The sequence below is a fragment of the Fukomys damarensis genome, unplaced genomic scaffold (genome assembly GCF_012274545.1).
Source record: "Fukomys damarensis isolate Sample0158 unplaced genomic scaffold, DMR_v1.0_HiC HiC_scaffold_5, whole genome shotgun sequence".
Classification (NCBI taxonomy): domain Eukaryota; kingdom Metazoa; phylum Chordata; class Mammalia; order Rodentia; family Bathyergidae; genus Fukomys; species Fukomys damarensis.
In genome coordinates, this window is record NW_022900917.1 from 33,528,027 (window position 1) to 33,552,155 (window position 24,129).

Consider the following 24,129-nt stretch of genomic DNA (forward strand, 5'->3'; position numbering starts at 1 on the left):
ACAGTGCTTAATTTTAAAAGTGTATTCTTTTTAAATTAAAAAAAATTATTAGTACATGTTCGCAGTACAAATTATATTCATCATGGGAAGCTGGGACGAGCACATATATATATATATCTTAATTGTTTTCATCCTCTGCCCCTTCCCTCCAAGGAATCCACTCATTGTGTTTTTATTCATTCATGAATTTAATCATTTTTTAAATTCATGTAGTAAACTTGAGGCTCTACTATGGCATGTGTCAAACACTGTGCTAATTTCTAGGGGCACTGGCAAATTAGACAAACATGATGCTTGTTCTTACGGAGCTTAGAATCTAAAAGGAATATGCTCAGTTTTCTAGACTATAAGGGTCTCAGTGGAGGAACACATTATGCTCATCAGTATGCTTTTAAGTAGTCTACGTATAGCATGTATTTTAATGCAAAAGCATAAGGAGTGGTATTTATATACTAGAGATTAAAGCCTTAAAAATTGTTTTAATTAAATGCATAGTAAGCATAATTTCTAAGACATCTGAGATTAAAATATGTTTTTAATTTGTGAAAGATGTGGAATTTTAATCACTAAATAATTATCAAAGTATTGCTATCCAAACAGCAGTTATTTTCAAAAAGGAATCTGGTTTGCGAATAAGGAATAAAAGGGGGCCAGGGATTGAGCTCAGTGGTTCGGAGGCCTGCCTTGCAAGTGCAAGGACCCGAGTTCAATCCCCAGTACCAAAAAAAAAAAAAAAAAGTAATAAAAGATTTCAGAGAAAGTAAAATTAAAATTTAGAAAACTTCAGCTCAGCACACACAAGGACCTAGCATCACAATAGAATCAATCTACAGCATCACAATAGAATGAAAAACATTAGAAAAGTTTAAACTACATCTTAAACACGGATTCTTTTAATATGGTCAGACATAATTAAGTCCCACATGTGAATCTATAAAGTTCAATTTGAGAAAGAAAATGTATACAATCTATCATAAATATAGTTATTTTGAGGAAAAAGTGCATATGCAGAACTGATATTTTCAGATCCTGAAAACACAAATAAGATTCCAATGATGATTTATTTGTGTCACATACTTGTGCTAACAAACTCAACTCAAAATATATATAAGTATACACACACACAATTTAAATATGTACTAAATGATTCTTAGGCTAAAAATGACTTGAACTTATATTTTGTTATAATCTGCTATTGTTAGGCTATGTACTGAAATCAAAATTTATAAATCTCGATGAAGATTTTATATATTTTATACTTTTGCATGCTTCCAAAAGGTTCATAACTGACCATTTTAAAAAATGTTTGGCAATCATATTAATGCCTTCCTAATTTGGAATGAACTTTAACCTAAGAAAGATCCTCATTTACTTTTAAAACCAAGAACCAATTCATTTAAGAACTAAGTCACTCACTCTGGTTCTCCACATATGTTGTAAGATTGTAGAAAGTACAGTAAAATGAGATAAAATAAAAAGATGATGTCTAAATTCATACTGGTGAAAAATTTTACCACGTGGCATTTTATATATCTCTGTGGACCTCTGCAGTTACAATGGTCTAAGGCACTCAAAGTTTTGAAGTGTACTAGTTATTTACTTTGATCTGCAATCTATTCATCTGTCACAGAAAATTCATTTCAAAGGCAAAAGTAGGTCCCTAACACAACAGCTTCATTCATTTTTATCTCTATGAGGAAACCTACATTCTGTAATTCTAAATTAAGATACTTCTAGGTCAGTAAGACAGGAAAGTTCATAAAAATCTAAATAATGCTCCAAGTATATACAATTTATACCATCAAAAGATTAGCTTATAAAAAAGCATGTTTCTATTCATATAAAAAACACATTCCATACTTTTTTCAATACAATGAAGTATGAGAAACCAAATTAAATTTGTAACTAAAAATGTATCTCCTATGCATTTCCTGTCTCTAATTTTACCTCATTTATTACAGTCAACCTCTGAAGTAAACTTACATTTTTCATAAGTGAATAGAAGTAAATTTCTGATAAATATTTCAGCTATTGAAAATTAGGAGATATACAGTGAAGAGGTAGTCATACATTAACAAAATACAGTTCTAAGTTCCAATTGTGTAAACTGTGACACAACTCATGTGTGGCAATATTTACTCAAAAGCTCAGGGTTTCATCACACTTCTAAAATTCCCTAGGATAAAAGCAAAGCATTTTATAATAAGGAAGCATTTTCCATCAGGGTGTGTTTTGCCTTAAATTTTTTTAAAAAAACATTTTGGCCCATACATACATTCAGGCTTTAAATTATCAACAGTCACAGAAATGAAGTCAATTACTTGTATCAGCAAATACTCAATTTCTTGAACATTATAGTTAGCTAGATGTCTTAATTCCATCTTCACTCAACATTGAATTAATTGTTTAAATGAGAAATACAGTTGCCACACATACTTCAAGTAATTTTATTTCTGCCAGGACCCTGCTATGATGTGTCAATAGGTGTACAGATGAGAGATTTAATTTATTAATGTATTTTTTCACTTATCCACTTTTATTGTATGTCTATACGTCAGATTTTCTGTTAAATTTTGGAGTTGCTTCTGTAATGCTGCCATCTCTGTCATCATAAAATTTACAACCTAGCACAGGAAACAAATACATCGTTACCTCAACAATTCTAAAAAAGGAGCGACTTCTGTTACTAAACAGTTGTGATTTCTCTAATTTAATATAGTAATATAAACATTTCTAGTGACTAAAGAAAACATACTAGTCAGAAACAAACACTAACAGTCTCCAATAATTGAAAACCCTCCTTTAATACAAAAGGTTCTTATGGAATCAGAATTTGAACAGCTATGATTGACAGTTTAATATAATGTGAGACAACCAAATGTCTAATCTACAACTCATAAAAGTATTGTGCTCAAAATCTCTGACTCGAAGTCAAAACATATTTCCTTAGGTGTTGTTCAGATTTTCTTAGATCAGCTGTCAAGCACTGAACAGTCACACAATATTGTCATAGCAAAACAGAGAGATAAGCTCAAAGTTATACATTTATTTAGTGGCATAGAAGAATGTAGAATCCTAGTTTTTCTAACTCAAAAATCAGGACCCCGTTTTTATGTCAGTTAGCTTCATATGTACTATTTAAGAACAGTCTGTCAATACAACTTAATATCACCAATTGATAAAATCACCAATATGATACAAGTATTAAAAATACTGTCTTTTAATTCATAGTCAACTATAAGGAAAGCATAAACCATTCAGCAAACATTATAGTCTAACACAGAAGGCAATTATTTTTGAAATGGTAAAAAGGTTTTTATAAAGTTAATTGTTTCATCTAAACTTCACTAACCAATGAATCAACTCAGAACAGAAGAAAAATATTACATCAGTTTCCTACCAATGGAGGAGAGTCCCATATTTTTCAACTACCTGTTGTTACTGTCAATCTGTGTCTTTTTACCAACAGTATGTCTCTTCTTTTTGGAAGGGAGATGTAGGGGAAAGCTAAGAAGGGAAAAGAAAAAATAAGAGAAATGGAAAAAAATGCAAACAAAGTTTCTGTAATAGGGAAGGGTGGAGGGGGTGAAGGGAGTGCAGAAGAATGGGGAAAAAATAAGAACCAAGATATATCATGTAAAAGTACAATATCCCAATGATGAATGTAACTATACTGTACATCTAAAATGTACTAATAAAGAAAAAAGGAAAAAAAAAAGAAAAAAAAATTACCTCATTAGAACTTGTTGACTTTTTTCCTACAATGTTAATTACATTAAACTTTTTAGAACTTGAATTTCTTATGTGTTCTAAATTGAGAAACAAAAGGTAATTAATCTTACTTGATAAGTACCCTTGTATATATTTCTAAAATGAAAAACAAAGGAAACATGAACCAGAGATAAATTATACTTTAAAATAATGTACACTGTATTTTATTAACCACCTGTATCAGCTTATGTAAAGATACAAATATATGCTTTAATTGAAATGGTCCTGTGGCAATCCCTTAATTCTCTGATTTATTAAAGTAGAAAGAAAAGTGAGTTTATAAATTAGGTAGCTTTATATAAAAATCTCCAGCATTACAAACAATTTTTCCCCATGTAAATGGATAAATGAAAGTTTATTTCATTAAAAGCCATCTATATGAAAGCATAGAAAGATAAAAAGCATAAAAAGTATTAAAAGGAAAAGAATCACCCACTATTAACATTATGGTGTATTTTATTGGCCCTTTTTGTTTACCTAAATTTGCAGTTTTCACTATACTACATCATATTATACATGGAATATTGTCTTACATGTATTATAAAATAATAATCTCATTAAAGATTATTTATATTTTCTTTATGGTAAAATATCCTTTTGTAGATATTCATAATTCACCATTCAATCAAAGCTAGACATTTAGGTGATTTACTTTAAAAACCATAGTAAGAACATGTAAGAGTGCAATGTTTCAGGTCAAACAGATCTCAATTGTGCCTTGCTTCTTAGTAGCTAATGTGACTCTGAACAAATTATTTTACTTCTCTGACTCTATTATTCTATGGATCTGCAGTAGTTTCAATGAAAATATGTGTAAAATATCTAGTGCTAACTTGGTACACAATGAATCAATAAATTATAGTCATCAGAAAAATTTCTATATTTGACATTATTTTCTGAGTTGCCCAGAAGTAAAAACACATGAATATTTTAAGGCTCATGATAAATCCCACCAGATCATTATTCCACCAGATTATTAAAAGGACTGCATTAATTTAATTTTCAAAAGCAGTATTACTTTTGACCAGCAATATATTAAAAAAGAAATGAACTGTTATTTGTGTATAAGAAGGCTATTAATTTTTGAGTGTTGACGTTGTATCCAGCTACTCTGCTGAAACTGTCAATTAAGTCTAGAGGTCTTTTGGTAGAATATTTTGGGTCTTCAATGTAGAGTATCATATCATCAGCAAATAATGACAGTTTAACTTCTTCCCTTCCTATCTTTATTGCTTTAATTTCTTTCTCTTGTCTAATTGCTGTAGCTAATGTTTCCAGAGCCATATTAAAGAGGAGTGGTTATAGTGGGCATCCTTGTCTTGTTCCTGATTTTAATGTGATGAAGGTTTTCAGTTTTTGGCCATTTAATATTATGTTGGCTGTTGGTTTTTCATAGATAGCCTTTATTAAGTTGAGATGTAGACCATCTATTCCAATTTCTTGCAGGGTTTTTAATCATGAATGGGTGTTGAATTTTGTCAAATGCTTTTTCTGCATCTATTGAGAGGATCACATGGTTTTTGTCCTTGACTCTATTAATATAGTGTATTACATTTATTGGCTTACATATGTTGAACTATCTTTGCATTACTGGAATAAATCTGACTTGGTCAGGATGTATGATCTTCTTGATGACCCTCTGTATTCTGTTTGTTAGTATCTTATTCAGGATTTTTGCATCTATATTCATTAAGGAGATTGGCCTCTAGTTCTCTTTTTTTAGTTGCATTTTTCCCTGGTTGGGGAATAAAAGTAATATTTGCTTCCAGGAATGAATTTGGAAGTATTGCTTCCCTTTCAATTTCATTGAAAAGTTTAAAGAGTAGTGGCATTAGTTCTTCTCTAAATGTCTTGTATAATTCAGTGGTGAATCCATCAGGACCTGGGCTTTTCTTTGTTGGCAAACTATTAATTACATTTTCAATTTCAATGATTGTTTTTGGGGTGTTTAGAATTCTTTTATCTTCTTCATTCAAGTTTAGTAATTCATAAGTATCTAGAAATCTGTCCATTTCTTCTGTGTTTTCCATTTTATTAGAGTATAGGTTCTCAAAGTAGGTATTGATGATACTCTGGATTTCTGTTGGATCTGTTGTGACTTCACCTTTTTCATTCCTAACTGCTTGGATCTGAGCCTTTTCTTTTCTTTTTTTGACAAGATTAGCTAAGGGTTTATCAATTTTATAGTTTATCAATTTTATTTATTCTTTAGAAAACCAACTCTTCTATTCATTTTTTGTATCATTTTCTTAGTTTCCAATGCATTGATTTCTGCTCTAATCTTTCTAATTTCCTCTCCTGTATGAGTTTAGGGTTTTTCGTGCTCTTCTTTTTCTAGGAGTCTAAGATTTAGTATTAGGTTGTTTATGTTGCGCGGGGTTGTGGGAAGAAAGGAACCCTTCTCCATTGTTGGTGGGAGTGCAGACTGGTGCAACCACTATGGAAATCAATATGGAGATACCTCAAAGAAAGAGGATTAGAGGATCCATTTGACCCAGCCATCCCTCTGCTGCGTATCCTTCCAAAATAATTAAAAGAATCATATCACAGTGATATATGCACAACCATGTTGATAGCGGCACAGTTTGTAACAGCTAAAACTTGGAAACAGTCCATTTGCCCATCAGTTGGAGACTGGATAAAGAAGATGTGGTTTTTCTATAAAATGGAATACTACTCAGCCATAAAGAATAAGAAATTAGACTCATTCATAGGAAAGCGGATGCATATTGAGGTCATACTCTTAAGAGAAATAAATAACTCACACATGTGTAAATATTGAATAGTTTCTCTGTTGTGAAACTGTAATAGTTAAAAACTGTAATAGTACATAAGATCCTAATGAGATAATTGACAATGTGAAGTAGGAAGAAAAGGGCTAAAGGTGTAGGGAAAGTGGAAGGGTAGAGGAAAGGAAATAAGGGAAAAGAAAAAAATGAGAAAACGATAAAATGGAAATAAAGTATTTGTAAGTAGGGAAGGGAGGAGGGGGTGAAGGGAGGGCAGGGACAAGGAGGAAAAATGAGAACCAAGACCTGTCATGTAAAGGTACAAGATCCCAATGATGAATGTAACTGTACTGTATACCTAAAATGTACCAATATACTCTTGAGAAAAAAAAAAAAAAAGAAATGAACTTAGAAAATTAAGCTTAATGAAAAGGCCTATTATCTCGAACAAAATTAAATGTTAATATCATTTAAATATATATCACTAGTAAATTATTCCATGTGTACTTACCCTGCTTGAGGAGCTGCTACTGCTTTATGAGAGGGAGATAAGGCCTGAAGTTTGTTCCCCAAAGAGCTATTAACTGAAGACACTTTTCCTGAAGGCACACCTTATAATAAAAAATAGCAACAGTGTTAAGAATACTCTAAAAAACAAAATTCACATGAAAAACAGAGTATCTAGAAAGGCAAAAATAATTTTTCAGTAATGTTCTTTATGGATATAAATAGTTGTAAAAATAAAAACTTGTATTTCTAAGGGAAACTGGTGTTTCTAAAAAACAATGTATTTCTAATGTCTATTTTATAATTTACACACAAGTGAAGGCACATTTTAAGGGTCAATGATTTCTTCAAACCATTAAATATTTATTAGGAACAACTGTGAAGTTCAGATATAAATCAATACGGAAATGAAAGAAAAATATTGTGGTTAAAGACAAGACCGTGGTCAACTATTCTGAGTAGATGATAAATCAACATAAATATATGACTGGGCATTTAATCAAAATAAAAGCATAAAACCAATAAAATATCCAAAGTAGAAGCTTCTGATACTTATTTCACTTTTCCTCAGAAATAATTACTAATCTACATTTTTAAAATCTATTTTAATGATCTACAATAGACCACTGTCTTTATTATTGACACTTTCTAAAAAGTTATTTTATGGATGTCATTACCTACAACAGTTTTGCTAGTGGCACTTGGCTGTGGTAATCGTGAAGATCCCGATGATGTGGTTCCAGGAGAATTTGACTTTTTAAGTGCAGGTGGTTTATACTAAAATAATTAAAATAAAAATTCTATCAATATCATTTCTAATGATGAATTGTAAACTAATAATTCAAAGCCTTACATCCTCCAAATATAGAACTTTAATTGCACAAGAAGAAAAGAGCTATGGAGATGAATCATGGTGGTATTTGCACAACATTATGACATATTAATATCATTGATTTGTATGCTTAAAAATGGTTAAGGTATAAGTAAAATATTTCTATTTGTAAAAAATTTTTATTGAAATTGGAAAAAGTCCTTTTCTGATAAAATGACTGAATTGACCCTTCAATGAAAAACTAAAAATGTCTTGGAAAGCAGAACAAAGTATATTAAAAATATATGGAAGTATCACTTTAAAAGCAATGAATATTACATGAGAGCAAAGGAAATTGCCAGTTCAACTGTTTTTGATATTATAACAACTGTCTGGCCATCACATGGATTTTTCTGTATAAGGCTAATCAAGCTAATATACACCAATAATTTAATTTAAAATTTTTACACTGACAGTACTCTTAGTTAACAGGAATAAACAAGCACAGATTTCTTTAGGAAAAGGTAGCTCCCATGAATAATTATCATACATACTTTTTTAGATGTAACAAGCAGAAAATAGTAAATATTAATCATGGATAAGAAAGTATGAGTGATGGGAGAAAAGACAGCAGGAATGTAACTATCGAAGCCACCTGATATAATTATCTGACATATATTTCAACAATTATGTCCACATTGAAAAAAGTCTAAAAATATTAAATTATAAGCAACAAAAAGGAAAATAGAAAAATAGCAAGCTTCTAGAAAATAAAAATACACTGACACATTAAAAAATCTGTGATGGAGAGGCGAAGTAGCCATACAAGGCTCTTATAGATAACATCTACAGGAGGATTTTTTAAAAATATTAAAAGGCTAGGAGGGCCAGGGATTTAGCTCAGTGGTTCTGCTGCATGCCTCATATGCACAAGGTCCTGAGTTTGATCCCAGTACCCCACCCCCACCTCCCAAAAAAAGAAAGAAAAGGCTGGGAACCATACAAGATTTGTAACTACTCCCTCTGGGTATAACTGCCTAAGATAACTTCTTAGTGCTTTTTTTTTTTTTTTTTTTTTTTTTTTTTTTTTTTGGTACCAGGGATAGAACTCAGGTCCTTGAGCTTGCAAGGCAGGTGGCAGAACCACTGAGCTAAGTCCCTGGCTCTCAGTGTTAAAAATAAAAAAAGAAATACCATCTCACAGAAGAAGAAAACAAAATTCAAGTTTGATTTATTATTTATAATATAGAGCCTTCAACCAAAATTTACTAGGATAATATGATGTGCATTTGACAAAAATGAACATCAACCGAACTGAGTCGATATACATACATACAAGTGTAAAATTTTGCAAATAAGGTCTTTAAAGTAGTTGTAACCACATCAAAAAACTTTAAGAATTAAGGGAAATATTGTAAACACATTAACAGTGAATGAGCAGATAGGGTATCCCAAAAGACAGGCATTTTCTGCCAACCATAAAGACTGATGAGAAATGAAAAAAGATGGTAAAATAGAATGAAGAGGTCTGGTAATGATAAGCAAATAAGTAAACATAAAACAAAGTATGTATATGTATACATAAATATTTTGTGTATAAAGATGATTATAGATTTTCTTCTAGTATCTTTCAAAGTAGTTGGCTTTGATAACTATATCCATCAAGAATAGTGACAGTTTATACTGTTTAGAGTTATGTATAACAATAGCACTAACAATGGCAAGAGGTAAATGGAAATATGCATATGATGAAGATACTTTTTATTAAAGTAACTAAAAGAAAAGGAAAATTATAGAGACAATAGAAAAAAAGAAACTTCTGTGAAAAAGCAGCACAAGAATTATATACATACATATATGTAACAAAAATTGAGGACAGCAACATGGCAAGTCTACACACAACCTACCGAGAATAAGTAGACTAAAGGAAAATATCTAAACACTTCAACGAAAACGTTGTGATTACTAGACTGAATCACAAAAAACAAAACATGAATCAATTATAGGCTAGTCTGCAGGCTATGCAAAAACATATTTAAGTTATAGGAAGAAAATAAGTGAACATATTAAATTAAAATGATTATATTTTTATCAGATTAAACACACTTTTAACAAAAGGAATGTTGTCACAGAAAGTGATACTTCATAATGATAAAAGGGACAATAAATGAGATAAATATAATAAACTGCAAATACAAACCCTAAGATACTCAAAGTACTTGATGTAAAAGTAGCAAAACGAGACAGAAAAAAATTATAGTCCATCATTTTAATAAACTTCCTTCAATAATTGATAAGACATCCAGGAAAACCAGTCAGAATCAGCCACCTTAAACTGACATTTACAAAACTTCTTCAATGATGGAATACTTAGAAGAAAAGTCAGTCAGAAGCAGCCATCTTAAAAAATGGCTGCAAATGCAGAATACACATTTTCTTTCCTACACGCCATGTGGCATCCACCAAAAGGAGACCATATGCTAAGCAATAAAACCAATTTCAGTATGATAAAAATACCGCCAACTATGTTCTCAGATTACAACAAAATTAAGCTAAAAATAACTGTAAAACATTGAGAAGAATCCCATTATCTATAAGTAAATGATATGCTTTGAAATAAACTTTTTTTTGTAAGATACAATCAGAGAAATACTGGAGTAATGAATTAACAGACTGTTTCGTTAGAAAGACATAATAAAATTCACAAACTAGAGTAGCTAGATTGATAATGGAAGAAATTTTACAATAACTACATAAAATTAAAAATTTAAATTTAAAAATTAACAAAGTTTTATTTAGAAGGGGAAAAAGGAATAAAAGACAAAATATCAGTTTTCAGAATGAAAAAGAGAATATCAGCATAAATTCAACACCATAGAAGGATAATAGTTTTAGGTCAATAAATTCAACTACACTGATGAAATTACTTAAAACATACAAGTTTCAAAATTGACAAAAAAAATACAGCATTTGAATGCTACAGCTAATAAAAAAAATTGTAGTAATCAAAAAATGAACACCTTATAGCTAGAATCTTAACTGAATTCTAGCAAAAATATAACAACAAACAAAAAACCTAATACAGCATTTGAATGCTACAGCTAATAAAAAAAATTGTAGTAATCAAAAAATGAACACCTTATAGCTAGAATCTTAACTGAATTCTAGCAAAAATATAACAACAACAAAAAACCACTACTACAAAATTCAGAAATTATTATGAGGCCCATGTAATTCTGATACCAATCTCAGTTAAACTGTAGAACAATGTTCTTCATGTGACTAGATTAACACTTAACCAAATTTTAGCATATCAAATCCAAAAATATATTAAAAGGACAATTCATTACTAAGTAGAATTCATGCATGGAAAGAAAAATTGATATAGTATCTGAAAGACAGTATAATTTATTATATTAATACTATTGTTATTTTATTAATGTTTTATCATATTAATAATATTCATTATCTTAGATTAAAAAACAGTATTTGACAAAATTCAAATCCCTTTGTGGTTAAAAAAAAAACACAGTGAAGAAGAGAAATTTCAAAGCCTCAAAGTGTAAAAATAAGAACTCACAGTTAATATCAAATGCAATGGTGAAAAACTGAATGCTTCCCATTCAAAAACAAGATCATGACAAGGATGTCCACTCTCAACATTTCTATCCAACAATATATGGATAGATCTACAGTACAACTGCAACAGTTTGCATCCGGAAGGTTCCTGAAGGTCAGTATGTTAAAGGTTGATCGCCAGCTTACCGCTGTATTGGAAGGTGATGGAATCTTTAAGAGAAGAGGCCTAGTGCAAGGCTAGACCATAGGGCTGTGTCCCTGAAGGGGCTAGGTAATGTCTTTCTCTTTTTCTTTTCTGTTTTTGTACTCAGCCATGAGGTGAACAGTACTTATCCACACACGTGCCAGCCAAGAGGCACTGTGCTACCACAGATGTAAAGCAAAGGGGCCAACTGGTTATACGATGGAAAGTTCCCAAACTGTGAGTCAAAAATGATTATCCCTTCTTTTTAAGGTAATGATCAGATATTTGTTATTATCATGAAAGGCTGTCAGCAATAAATCACAAAAAAGAGGAAGGCGTACAGAGTACAGAGTAGGAACTAAAACTGCTCTTGTTTGTAGGTGACTTGATTATATAAATAGAAAAAAATCCCAAGAAAGTTAAATGTAACAAAATATGTGCATGACCTAAATATTAAAAATTAAAAAAACTGGGCCAGGGATTTAGCTCCATGGTTCTGCCACCTGCCTCACAAGCACAAGGTCCCAAGTTTGATCCCAAGTACCAAAAAATAATTTTAAAAAACTAAAAGATTAAAGTAAAAATCTAAATAAGCAGGAAATCCAGTAAGTTCATGGACCACACCACACTATTAAGGTGCTGATTCTCTGACTTACATACAATGTCATCTCTGTCAAATCTAGTGGCCTTTTTAGTTTTAGAAATTAACAATTAAAAAATACATATATAAATGTAAGTAACCTAGACTAGCCTAACCATTTTTTAAAAGGAAAAAAATAGGAGAATTTCAATGATCTGATTCTCAGGATTATTAAGGTGCCATTTTTAGTACAGTGGTAATATGATGTTGACTAAAGGACAGACATATACATTAATGAAACAAAAGGTTTGTCCTGAAGTTAAACCAAATATATACATTCAACTGATTTTCAACTGAATGCCTAGATAATTCATTAAGGAAAGAAAAATCTTCTCAACAATAGGTATTTTCCCCATAATGATGACGATAAAGATGATATGGTTTATTTCCGATATTTTAAAAGATTAGTACTACTAATCTCCCAAAGAGGCCCCTATTGCATTGGGGTGTTTTGATCGAACATTTGATTCATAATAAGAGATAGAGACTTGATTTATTTACTGTATGCTAGGTTTACAAAACTTAAAAAAAAAAAAAAAAAGTTGCCCAAGCTGTGAGCTGTGGCAAACACCTGTAGTCCCAGCTACTTTAGAGGCTGACATGAGTATGTCGGAGTCCAGGAGTTGGAGGCAGCATGGAGAAACCCTGACTCAAGAGGGGCAAAACAAAATGAAACAAAACAAAAAAACTGTTCAAAAATGAAATCTTTGTCAATATAGAAATCTGCTTAATAGGCTGCATTATCAATGTTTCTGTTTAATGGTATGCTTACAGAAAAATAATAGTACTATAAATTAATTTACCAAAATGTTTTCACATACATGACATTTGCTTCTCACAACTATGATGCAGATTATCATTTCATGGATGAAATGTAGCAATCAGGATTTAAATCCAAGTTTTCCTTCCTTTGTATTCATTACATATTCATATATTGCTTGTATATAATATAGAAATCACAATATTTATGTGATTTTCAAACTGTCTTTTCATGCATCTTTCTCAGTCTTCAAATATTTCTGGGATTCCTCTGAATCTGGACCAACCTATCTTTAATTTTTCTCTTTATTACATGTTAATATAGGATATTTTGCAAATCCATATTAACTTTTCATATCAATTAGCTTTAACGTTTCTTCATTTAGCATTTACATTTGTTACTAAATTTCTTAGAACTATTAAAATACATCTATTTTAGCTGGTAAGAAAAATATAGTTTAATGGTCTGTAGGCCATGTACATAAAACTATGAATCTAAAAGCATCTTGTTCTTATTTATAGAAATAAGTAAAATTGAGTTTTCTACCTGTGTCCTAGTAGTTGGTTTTCCTTTGGTATCAGCAGAAAATTTGCCTTTATTACTAATACGTGCTGCCTGTTCTTTACAGAAATTTATATGTCTATCAGCCGCATTTTCATTGAATCTCCTCTGGCAATATGGACACTGAATATAATCTAAAACAGATAAAAAGGAACAGATTAATAACAAATACTTGAAAATGGATATTAAAACAATCACTAACTTTTATAAATGGCAAATCAAGATCTGTAATTATTATTTCTGAAAAATAAAAATCCTGATTCTGTATAACATCCAGCCTGCCTTATCTAAACAGTAAAGTATTCAGGCTAGAAGTCCACTAAATTAATTCTGATTGTTTCCTCACTGTGAAGCAAATTTAGAAAAAACTGAAAGGAAAAAAAAAAAAGAATAAAATATAAATTCTCAGCATAAAATAATAGAAGAAAAATATCATTTTGCCTCTATAATAGCATGTGCTTTCATCATAAATACAAATTTTATGCCTCAGATTAAATAGTAATAACACATTAAAATGCAACTTAAAGTATGGCTTCATCTATAAAATCTCTTATTTCAATTAGAAAAAGACCATCAAGAAATAGTTTAATGAACTCCCAACAATTTTATCTATTTTTTGTTCTGTTTTGTTTTTTGAGACAGGGTCTCACTATGTAGTTGAGACTGACCTGGAACTCACTAAATAGCCCAGGCTGGTCTCGAACTCACAGTGATCCTCCTGCCTCAGCCTCCCGTGTGCTGGGATTACAAGCATGCGCCACCACACCCAGCAACAATTTTATTTCTCATAGAAGCCAAAACAGATGGAAGGAGTGATTTAAATTTTTTTAAAAAACTTCATTTATGCAACTAATTCAAATTTTAAAAAACTGGGACTATTTCCAAGATAATATACACTCCCCAAATGCAGCTCCTATAAATAAAATTTCTTGTAAAATTAAATCTCAAAATTAACACAGAACTAAATTTTGTAGAATTCTAAGAGATCTCAAACAAATGAGACATTGAGAATAAACATAAAAATTTAAGCAGTGTCAAAAAGAGAAGCTATTAATTTCAAAAAGTTTACGATTTCATATGGCTTCATTTTGTCAACACTGTGTTGTCTTTTGAGTTCTTTCTTTGCGCCCCACATTTTTTGTTTTGTTTTTTAAAGTAGAAATTCCTTCCAGTTTTATTAGACTCTATGTCTCAAATTGCATGAACCTTTTCTGGCTGTTGGAAACCTGAATGCTTTTAGACACAAATGGAAAATTTCTGAAATGCTCTATTATCTATTTCTAAACAAGCAATTGACTTAAAACTTTCTGTGGCAACTTTTAGTTTTCTGATGGCTCCCAGTGAGAGAAATTCTGAAAGTACACTGGGATCACTAGGACACTGATTTCATGAAGGTTTGCTTGGGATGAAAAAGCATAAGGAAGCTTTAACAGTGCCGAACTGTGTGTTTAAAAATGTGAATTACTTACTGTTCAGATTAATGGGCTGGGGGAACGTCAAAGAACTTCACAGGTTGTGTTGATGCTCTTTGTTGAGTCTTGAAAATTAAATATTAACACTACGGAAATGCATGAGTTCAATATATTTTTTTGTCTTTGCACTGCACAACTTTTAAAATTATTTAATTTCCTTAGAAAAACAGCGCCATTTGGAAAAAAATGGTGTTATGAAGAACGTAAATGCACTGTTTTTATTTTTATTTTATATAATTTAAATTGACTTTCCCACTGTCTGTAAGTTGAAACTGTTAAGCTAAATAAAAACTTAAGCTGCAAATCGATTTTAAAAAAAGTTTACTTTGGGATAAGGAGTGTGCACTCTGGAATTTATATTCATCTAAAGCTCAGAAATCTGTTCTGCTTACAGATCTAAAGCCTGTTATAACAAAGAAACTGTTTTTGTCAAGCCAAAAAAAGATTAAATAATTTCTAAATCCCAAATTATCATGAAGAAATAGCACTGTCTCACTCACTTACTTGGGAAGAATATAGCTGTTTAGAGTAAGATGCAAAATCTTAATACCTTCAAAGCAGAGGACTCACTCTCATGGGGAAAAGAAAGTTAGACTCAGAAGAGATCCAAGCCCAGTTGAACCATCTTGGACATACAGAATTACAGTTAATTAGTAATATTCTAAAACAAGGGTTGACAAACTACAACCTGTGGGGCAAATCTAGTACATCTGCAGCTTGTTTTTGTATTATAAATAAATAAAGGTTTACTGGAACACAGTTATGCCCGTTCATTTACATAATATCTATGGCTTAATACAACAATGAAAGTTAAGTAGTTTCAATAGAACTATGACATGCAAAGCCTAACATCTGTTATGAGTCTTTGAATGAAAGTTTGCAACTTCTCTTCTACAATAAAATGTTAAAAATGATCATATCTAGGTTTGCTTAAAAGTACTCTTTGCTAAGAAATTACAATCTATCTCAATTTTAATGTTGCTAATATGTTACTTAAAATAACAAGCTCTTAGGGTTGTTCTAATGACCAATAACGAAGTATCAATTGTGCTGTATTTTAAGTTTATCAGTACCTCCTCTCATAAGGGTTTTCCAGAATCTTGCATTACTTTGGTAACAATGAACAATGCAACTTTTAGGTGCCCCATAAAGAAAATACAACAACAAAAGAATTGAAAGGATAATTCAGATAGTCTTCATCATAGTTTCTACACATGAAGTGTGCATTTTACAAATAAGATTTTGCCTTATCTTCTTTCCACATGAGAGGATACCAAAGAACTAGGCAACACATCTGAATCCTATTGAATGATGATATTTCAACCTACAGTGAGTGAAAAATTAAATTATTTCCTAAAAGCCAGGGTGGTCGAGTATACCTGTAATGCTAATACTTTGAGAGACTGATGTAGGAGGATCATACATTTGAGCCCATCTTTGGAAACATAGTGACTGAGCAAGACTTAGCAAATATAATTTTATATTTGAATATAAAATTAAAATCTGAACTGTAATGTAGCTCAGTGCCAAGGCTGTGAGTTCATATCCATTACTGAAAAAAAAAATTCCTTTTATTTTAAAATTTAAATTAAACATTTAAATTTAATTTTAAATTTAAATTATCACTATTATTTCATACCAAAACATTTAAAGATTATGCTTTACTAGGTTTCATTATGATAAATTGTTTTGTAACAAAAAGACTTTACAAAAATTCTATTGTTCTCTATTCACATGAACATTTTTGTCAACAGTATTCCATATACCAGGATCATAAGAAGGTGGAGGAGGAGGAGGAAGTTTGCCACCCTCTTTAAGTGCCTGATCCAGGCCTTTAGCTGCTCTTATGGTAGCAATGAATTCTTCATGTTTTCTTCTCCAGTTAGATGGTTTCTTTGGTGGTTCTGGCTATAAATAAATAAGAAAAATCAGCATAAAAACATTTTTCAGTAAAGTGAACTAAAATGAGGTAATACTGAATTACTTAAATGTTCTTTTAAAATTAATCTTCCTTTTGAAATTAAAAAAACAAGTTTAAAGAAATGTATGGAACTGCATAGTATAAGTATAAAACTTTTAAAATGTAAATCTAAGTGTGCTAAATTATCTTGTATAGGTGTTACATCCACTTATACTCCAAACATGAGTACTTCTACATTTTTGCATAATCTCTGCAACAAAATTTACTAAACTTTCAGATTTTTAACAGATTAAAGAAGTGAAAGAGTCCTCTCTCAGTGGATTTAATTAGATTTACTCTCTCTTTATTGTTTATTCATACATTTCAGGTATAAAATGTTACATTCATCATTAGGATCTTGCACTTTTACATGATGTAGCTTGGTTCTTAATTGAATTTATTCTTATAAGTGAGCTTGAGCATCCTTACATTTCAGTAAGAAACATTTGTATTGCCTATCTTGCAAATGACTGCACTTCTGTTAGCAACTTCTTTGAATTGTTGGCCTAGCAGCAATTTCTACTCTCTAGAGGATATTATCTTCTCTATCACTCCAAGAATTTGTCTTTTGACCTTGACCATGGATCTTTTAATATTTAGAATTATTTTAATACTGAAGTTTGATTTACTACCTTTTTTATTATGTCCTCTGGACTTGCAACCACAGTAAATTAACTAGAACCAACCTGTCACTAAAATAAAGATAATCTTCTCATATTTCCTCATAGAGCTTTCATGGTTTAATTTTTAAAATTTTAATCTTTTATGCTGGTAATATGGTATGACATATTAATTCATCTTTATTTCTTAATATGCTGAAGTAGTTGCCTCAATGCCTTTTAATACTACTCCTACTTCCCAAGACACAACACATTAATTATGTACTTTTTGCATTGGGGTCTATTTATCAATGTTTCTTCTGTTCCAGTGTTCTGACTATCCTTGTTTTAGTACTAGTATTTTAAATACTTAAAACTTTCTAAAACATATTTTGACATCTGATAGGGTAATCCTTATTCTTTTCAGTTTTTTCCTGATTGACTATGTGTATTTTTCTATATGAACTTTATAATCAGCTTGTCTAGTTATAAGAAAATTACATTTTAACTGGAAAATTTACACATATTCGTAAACAACTCAGGGAATTTAAAATCTTTATTAAACTGAATCTACTATGTTAAAAACAAGCAGTATAGTTTCACTTGAAAAGGGTATTTGTATCTTTCAGTAGTTTTTTAGTATCTAGTCTTGCTCCTTTAATATAAGTTATTTGTAAATGTGCTTTGTGTTATCTTTGTATATAGGGTCTTCATTTTGATATTTCAAGGGACCACTGCTGAATATTGTACACCTAGAATTTCTGCATAACAGCACTATTCCTCATTACTTTCCATGTCCTATTATCTATCATAATTTTTCAGTTTTTTTTTAGTTTTACAGGTATATCTTAATTCTCAATAGTGATAGTTCTGACTACTATATTCTAATCTCCAAGCATCTAAGTTCTTTTTTAGAATCTGTTTCAGTTAGCATTTAGCAATTTGTTTGCAGTTTAATCTTGTTCTGGACTTTCATGGGACTACGTCTAGTGTCTTTCCACTTGACTCATATACCAAAACTCAGAGATTTATTTTGGCATATTATTGACACGTCAAGCTATCTTAATTTGTCTTCATTTTTAAAAATTAAGAATGTGTGTTCAAATAACAAGGCCAAAAGATTGTTATTTAAAAACAGTAATAAGGCAAGACTAATAAAGAATAAAAATATTAAAATTTAGCAAAAAATAGAACATGGTAATTTTTACTTGAAAATTATCATATTTTTTGTCAATGAATATTATTATTAAAACCAAACAATATCCTTAAAAACAAGTTAGCAAAAAAATAAAATAAAATAAAAGAGCAAAGCAATAAACTATTTATGGAAAGCAGTAAATTTTTACTTTCCCTTGTTTTGAAGATTATGAAGTATAACTTCCTCCCCCTTAAAAATGAAATGATAACATTTAAGATTGTCATGGATGTTACATAATCCCCACCATAACTCTGCAAGATACATACTATTTCTATCATCATTGTACAGATGAATATGTATACGTTAAGTAATTTTCCCAAAATAACATCATACACTGCATAGCCAGGATTAAATCCAGGCAGTTCACTCTTTAGCCCATTTTCACACTCACAGGATTATAATGCCTCCAAAGATTTGACTAGTGTATCTATCAAAACTAATATATTCATGTATCTGGCAGGATACTAAGAAAAACTTCAAATATTAGCTTAAGTACCTTATTCAAATTTTGTCCCCATAAATATTCACAGACTGTAAAACAAAGATGATCATCTGATTTTCCTATTATCAAATAATCTTATTAATAAAATTAATTTCTGTCAGACAAGGAAAATGTTCTGCTTGTGCTTCTTACTGGAAGAGGTGATGAGCACAGAAAGTAGGATTGTTTCAAAAACTATCCATTCAGGTACTCAGCTTCGACCACTTCACTGAAATGATCTCATAAAACTATCTGACAAACTATCAAAGTGATTTATTGTTAGAAATATTCCATAGGAGACATTTAGGGGGGATTACCACAGGCTTTGGTTCCAAAAAAGAAAATTGTGACAACAGGTATGTGGACAGTTGAACAGCTTATAAAACTTATCCTCAGAAAGCATTATACAGATTATAAATACTGGCAATTAATGAATCTAGACAATCTGTATCTGTTATTCCTGTCTATAAATAATAGCTTTATTTTCTATGTATAGAGTCTATAGACTGGTAAGATAGTATTAGCTGGAATCTTAATATATCTGAAGCAGTTAAAAATGACTTAAAAGACATTTGTTTTGATTATTTCCAGTCTGTAGGTAAGCAATCAATTCTTTAATAGCACAAAAACCTCACTATAACTGATGAAGCTTGAAATGGTACTTTGGTCTTTCTTTCCTTTGCAGATTAAAATAAAACTTTTGTTTCTGGTAACTTTTAAAGTGAGTACATAACAAAGAATTTTATTTCTTTAGTCTTAACATAACATAATGTATAATTTTAAGATATTTATATATCTGAAAAAGGTTATATAATTACCCTAGGTTTAAGAGGTTTTACTGTTGGAATATCAGTTCCTTCTGCTCTTTGTCTGCTTGAGTCAAAAGTCTTCCGTTTTTTAGTGGCAGTTTTCTGACAAATGGGTCCATGTTTTTTCTATCACAGGAAAGAAGTACAACATGTTATTTTTCTCTTTTACAGAAGAAAAGCCTGAGACAAGTTTAAAAATTTAAGCCCAATTTAAAAATCCAAAGATAAATAATAAGGTGCACCTTGTCTTCAGTTTTACAACATACACGTTACCTTTCTCACAACAAGAAATTCTCCAGAGGTATCATTCAAAAATGTTACTGATAATTATTTAATACCCCTCCAGCTTTCCCGCTACAAAAAAGTAAGGAAAACAATGTAACCAAAGCTTTGACTGAAAACAGAAGTCTTGACTAAAAAGATGTTACAAAAAAAAAAAATCAATGGAGAAGAATACATTAGTTTGAGGGTTATAAAAGTTAACATAATAGGAGTTGACTGGACTACTAAAGGTAACACAATATTAGGTTACCATAACGTTAACATAAAGTAAAGGGACAACGTGTCAGATTTATGCCCTTTCTCCAAAATTATTCCTTCCTTTCTCTAACTCAAAACTCCCTACTTTTTTTCCACCTAGGACTTTTTTTATTTATTTGGTTTTTTGAGGTATCTAATCCTCCACTTCCCACAGGGTTCTCTTTTGTTTTTTGTTTGTTTGTTTGTTTGGGTACCAGGGATCAAACTCAGGTCCTTGTGCTTTCAAGGCAGGCAGACAGTGGCACCACTGAGCTAAATCCCAGCCCTTGTTTTGTTTTCTTAATAGTTATCAACTCATTCACTTCTTCATTCTTAAGGACAATACAGTGGAAGTATTAACTAACTTTAAATAAATCAACAAAAAACATTTTCCTTCTACCATATATAGCATGCTGACTGAGGACAGTGGACTAAATGCAGTTTTCTTTGGTATTGTGATAAGTAGCAATGAACTCAGAAAAGTAAGCTTTATCAGTGAAGAAATGGAACCTCAGCACCCACTTATTTGATGTTAAGGAAACCCTTAGGCTTTCAGAGTGTCAACTGTCATATACTTGTTTCAGTTTCAGTTCTATACCAAGAACTGTAACCACAGTTTTAATAAAAACTCTTAAGTACGTAATAAAAAATGAGCAAATAGGTGAATTTCTTGTAAAATATTAACATCTGTTCTCATAATTTAATTATGTATGTCAAGTGTATATGGTATTTATTTCCAAACTTGATTATAAAACTTGCACTTATAATAATATCATTTAATTAAAAATTAGATAAAAGGGAAAAGGCTTTTTTATCATGAAAATTCAGATAAATGTTTTGAAAGTCCTCTGAATTCAAAAGAAAAAAATATAGTACAGGGAGGGGAGAAGATGTTTCTAACAGAAGAATACACTGGATAGATCTCATTTAAAGAAACAAACTGGAAATAATTAAGATGGTGCATAGTGGATTGTACCAAGACTCTAATTAGCAAGTCTATATTTTAAAAATACTATTTGTCAAAAAGTAAAAACAATGTTTCTTTATGAATTAAAATGTTTAAGGTATATAGGCATAATTATTATTCCTATTTTGCTGGCTGATATTATCAATTAAAATGCTTCTATTTGTATACATTAAGTAACTAAAAGTATTTCAGGAATTAATATGTTTTAGGTGCACTTTAATATTGAAAAAAACTTTTTCTTTGAAATATTTCAAACACACATAAGAGCCAATAGCAAAATGAACTCCCATTTATTAATTACCCTGCTTCAACAATTACCAGCATTTTAGCAATTTTGTTTCCTTCACCCCTGCACTTTTTCCCCTTAAGTTAAAGTAAATCCCTGACACTGTATTATTCAGTAGTTGTAAATACATTATTATGTATATGTAAAGGTATTCTGTTCTGTTTTTGTGTTTTTGTAATGTTCCCACAAAGCTAGGAAGACTTTAACACTTTAATAGAGGAATTCAGAAGACCAGTCAAACTCTGAAAGAAGAGATCACTCTGGAAAAATGACACAGAGGCCACCAAGAGTCTTGAACAAAACCACTTCAAAAATTATTCCTCATAAGTTCTTCCCATGACAGCTGTTCTGAAGCACTAAAAAATTACTATTAAACTCAAAGGAAAAAGCTTGGAATCAATGTACTCACTAATGCTACTGGAAAGAATGTTCTTCCACAAATCTTGCAAGGTAACAATTCTCCAACCTGGACAACACTTCCATTTTCTAAAACAGAAAATAATTAAATATATAATTTATATAGTTTAAATTGTGGAGCTTCACATTTTAACGTTTTCTCTTGGCTTCACAGGTAAATTGTCAGCTATTGCGAAAAACTGCTCGTTCCATTTCAAAATTATCAATTAAAATGGTATGATGTTTACTATTATCAGTGACCAAAAGCATGGTAAATATGAAATAGTGATGATTTAAAGATAACCAACCTGATTTATTTGAAAATGTTTAGTTTTCTTCTAATTATTCAATGGAATCAATATGTCATATATATTATTACTAAAGTTTAAAAATCAAATTTATCTGATTAAATCTCCAAACCATGAAGAATTCTCAATAATGAAATAAATGACTTACTGAGATGATATAGGCTGTTTAGAATAAAAAGAATCATGCTCTATATAACCAAACAGAAAATTTAAGATTCTACGGGTAAGATCAACTAATTATGCAAATTACATGTATACATGATTTGTTCATCATTCTTTTATACATATAATACTTTTATATTAAAAATCACTGGGCCAAAAAATAGAGTATTCTGAATTCACAGGCATAAATCATTAATAAAGAGAAGCCATAATTTCATTCAATTAAAATTAATATACTATCATATACATAGATATAACAAATTTTTCTACTAAAATGACTTTAAAAACCTAAATTCTCTGGGGCTTTACATAACAGACTCAATTTGTTATTTTATTTTCTAGTCAAATATCAAACCCAAATTTGTTCTGTAATTTTCTAAAAGAACTATGGCAAAGCAGGGCAGGCAGAAGAAACCAAAGAAGTGAAACAGCAAGCAGCATCAGGAAACAACAGCAGCCCACTTTCTGCTCCTTATATTCAATTATCCAGGCTACATGCCCCTAGGTCAGGTAGCACTCACAGCCAGTGTGAGGTTTCCCATTATTCACACTCAGAACTATGACAAACATTTCACAAACAATTTAGTAATTGCAAACCCTTACTACCAGAATTACACACTTAATCTCAGCATCACACATTCTAGATCCAGCCACCTCTGAGAAGCCCCACCAATAATTGACTGCATGAGGCTTTGGAGGAACATCTGGAGACAAACCATAACATTCTGCTTCTGGCCCCCAAAAGACTCATGCATATCCCTTTATGCAAAAAGTGTTTAGTCAATCTCTAAGAGTTGCCAAACTCCTAACATTTTTAGCACTGTTGAAAATTCCAAGTCCAAAGTCTCTTCCGAGATTTACAGCAAACTCTTAGCTGCAAGCCCCTATAAAAATGAAAAGAAAGTTAAACAATTCCAATATACAATAGCACAAGATAAACGTTCCCATTCCAAATATGGGACACAAAGGAATGAGACTAATGCAAGTCCAAAAATCAGCAGGGCAAATATTAAGTCCCATGGTTCCATCTAGCATTCAAGGCAATTTATGGCAAGATGTGAACTCCAAAGAGCCTGGGTGGTACATTTTGAGGATATACTCCTAAGTGAAATAAATAAGTCACACATAAGCAAATACTGAATAGTTTCTCTGGTGTGAAAAACTAAAATAGTACTCAAGATCCTAACGGGACAATTAGCAATGTGAAATAGGAAGAAAAGGACCAAAGGTATAGGGACAGTGAGAAGGATAGGGAAAGGAAAATAAGGGAAAAGGAAAAAAATATGAGAAAATGTAAAAATGGAATTAAAGTATTTGAAGGTGGGGAGGGGAGGAGGGGGTAAAGGGAGGGTCGAGACAAGGGGAAAAAATGAGAACCAAGACCTGCCATGTAAAGGTACAAGATCCCAGTAATGAATGTAACTGTACTG

General features: G+C 30.9%; 1 protein-coding gene across 2 annotated transcripts in view; it reads right to left on the bottom strand.

The window, feature by feature from the left end:
- The window catches only part of Zc2hc1a (zinc finger C2HC-type containing 1A), a 48,336-nt gene that overhangs the window by 12,380 nt on the left and 11,827 nt on the right, over positions 1–24,129 (bottom strand). For both annotated transcript variants that reach the window (XM_033760461.1, XM_010611272.3), the window contains exons 2-7: positions 22,243–22,319; positions 20,071–20,187; positions 16,781–16,922; positions 13,528–13,676; positions 7,685–7,784; positions 7,012–7,111 (exon numbers count right to left, since the gene is read on the bottom strand). In XM_033760461.1, the coding sequence (XP_033616352.1) occupies positions 7,012–7,111; positions 7,685–7,784; positions 13,528–13,676; positions 16,781–16,922; positions 20,071–20,187; positions 22,243–22,319 (685 nt within the window). The remainder of the gene's footprint in view (positions 1–7,011; positions 7,112–7,684; positions 7,785–13,527; positions 13,677–16,780; positions 16,923–20,070; positions 20,188–22,242; positions 22,320–24,129) is intronic.